The 1860-nt window shown below is 56.5% G+C and overlaps 1 protein-coding gene across 1 annotated transcript in view; it reads left to right on the top strand.

Annotated features, from left to right (window-relative positions):
• Positions 1-1414, top strand: part of SLC35D1 (solute carrier family 35 (UDP-GlcA/UDP-GalNAc transporter), member D1) — a 21592-nt gene extending 20178 nt beyond the window's left edge. The window contains exons 8-9 of the mRNA XM_009884000.1: positions 742-824; positions 1306-1414. Coding sequence (XP_009882302.1) covers positions 742-824; positions 1306-1414 — 192 coding nt within the window. The remainder of the gene's footprint in view (positions 1-741; positions 825-1305) is intronic.
• The last annotated feature ends 446 nt before the right edge of the window (positions 1415-1860 follow it).

Consider the following 1860-nt stretch of genomic DNA (forward strand, 5'->3'; position numbering starts at 1 on the left):
CCACCTCTCTGGGCAACCTGGGACAGGGTTTTACCACCCTCACAGGAGAGAATTTCCTCCTAATATCTAGTCTAAACCTCCCCTCTTTCAGTTTAAAACTGTTCCCCCTTATCCTATCACATCAGGCTCTGCTAAAAAGCCTGTCCCCGTCTTCCTTATAAGCCCCATTTAGGGACTGAAAGGCCACAATAAGGTCTCCCCTTTTTGGCCTTCTCTTCTCCAGGCTGAACCCCCCCAACTCTCCCAGCCTGTCCTCCCAGCAGAGGGGCTCCAGCCCTCCCAGCATCTCCGGGGCCTCCTCTGGCCCCGCTCCAACAGCTCCGTGTCCCTCGTACGCTGTGTGCCGTGCGTGGCAGTGACTGCCATCCGTGCCTTTAGCATCCCCGGGGCCAATGATGTGCAAAACACCCAGAAACAGCCGCGATCCTCTGGGTCACCTCCGCCCAACAATCCCGTTGCAAAAAACCCAGACGGGCTCTCCCAGGCGTTATTGTGGGTTTAGTGCCGGTCTTGAGGTGTGGGAGAGCACCGCAGCCCCCGGCGGCACTGTCCCCCCCGGCCTCAGGAACCAAAGTCTCCATCCAGGAGCATTTTTCGGCAGCTCTGAACCCCCCCACCGTCAGTCCAGCACTGCCACACGCTCTCTGCGTCCCGGGTTTCCGTCTTTAACGCATACGGCGATGTTGTCTCGGGCTATATAGACACTTACGCTCTTGTTCCTCGAATCTTGTCCCTTTGCAGAATATTTTAATAACCTATATTGGGATGTTTTTCGGAGGAGACTATATTTTTACATGGACGAATTTCATCGGTCTAAATATCAGGTAAGAACATGGGGGCGCCGGCAGCTCTTAGTTAACGCTTTGCGAGTGAAAATTTGCCGTGAAACCGAGACGGTTTGACTGGCTAAATGCTTCTTTCAAAAAAAAAAAAAAAAATTATGATCTCTATGGAATTGGTCCAGGTGGGTTTGGGAATGTCTCCTCATGCTGCAGCCACTCGCTCCCTGCATCCAGTTCAGGCTGTGGGGAGCTCCTGGGCTGACTGGGGTGGTTTTAAAGGCGGGAGAAGCGCGTTTTAGCAGCAAACCTCAGTTGTTCTCAGAGCTGTGTATCCCAATCATATAACGAAGGCAGCAAAAGAAGTAATTTTGGGGGGTTTATTTCACTGGTATTTTAGCACGGCGGGTTTGCGTTGCGCGGTGCCGGAGTGTGAGCGTGCCGGAATGTGCCGGAGTGTGCCCGGAGCGCGCCGCGGCTCCTGTGCCGGGGATGTCTCATTCTCCTGCCCGCCCCTGTTTTGCAGCATCGCTGGAAGCCTGGTGTATTCCTACATCACTTTCACGGAGGAGCAAATGAGCAAGCAGTCCGAAGCCGGCCTCAAGCTGGATAGTAAAGGAAAAAGCTCAGTGTGACCCGGGAAAGGGGTGTTGGGTTTTTTTTGGGGGGGGGAAGCAACCTATTTCTTTTCCCGTGGGAAGGAGTGCGGGGCGTCTGCTGTGGAGTAACGGCGATGCTCTTCATTTGCACAACGGAGATTGCTGCCTTTACAAATTACTGGGAAGATAACTGACCGCACGGTGAAGAATACGTCTAATTACGCCTGATCGGGAGGAATCAATGGGTTTCTAATCACGCTGAGGTTTGGCAGCGGAGACCGGCACAAGCGGCGCGGGCGTTGGAACGGCGGAGGACTGTGTCGGCCCCGAGGGCCGTACCCGGAGCGGCCCCGGCTGCGTCCCGTCCTGGTGCCGTGGTGGGGGCACTGGGGACCGGCTCTGCTCCGCGTCGGCCCCCCGGCCGCTCCGGCCGGGCACGTGCTGCTGCAGGAGCGGGGGGGGGGCACCGGGGGGACCGGTCC

Source organism: Charadrius vociferus, unplaced genomic scaffold (assembly GCF_000708025.1).
Source record: "Charadrius vociferus isolate BGI_N301 unplaced genomic scaffold, ASM70802v2 scaffold423, whole genome shotgun sequence".
NCBI lineage: Eukaryota > Metazoa > Chordata > Aves > Charadriiformes > Charadriidae > Charadrius > Charadrius vociferus.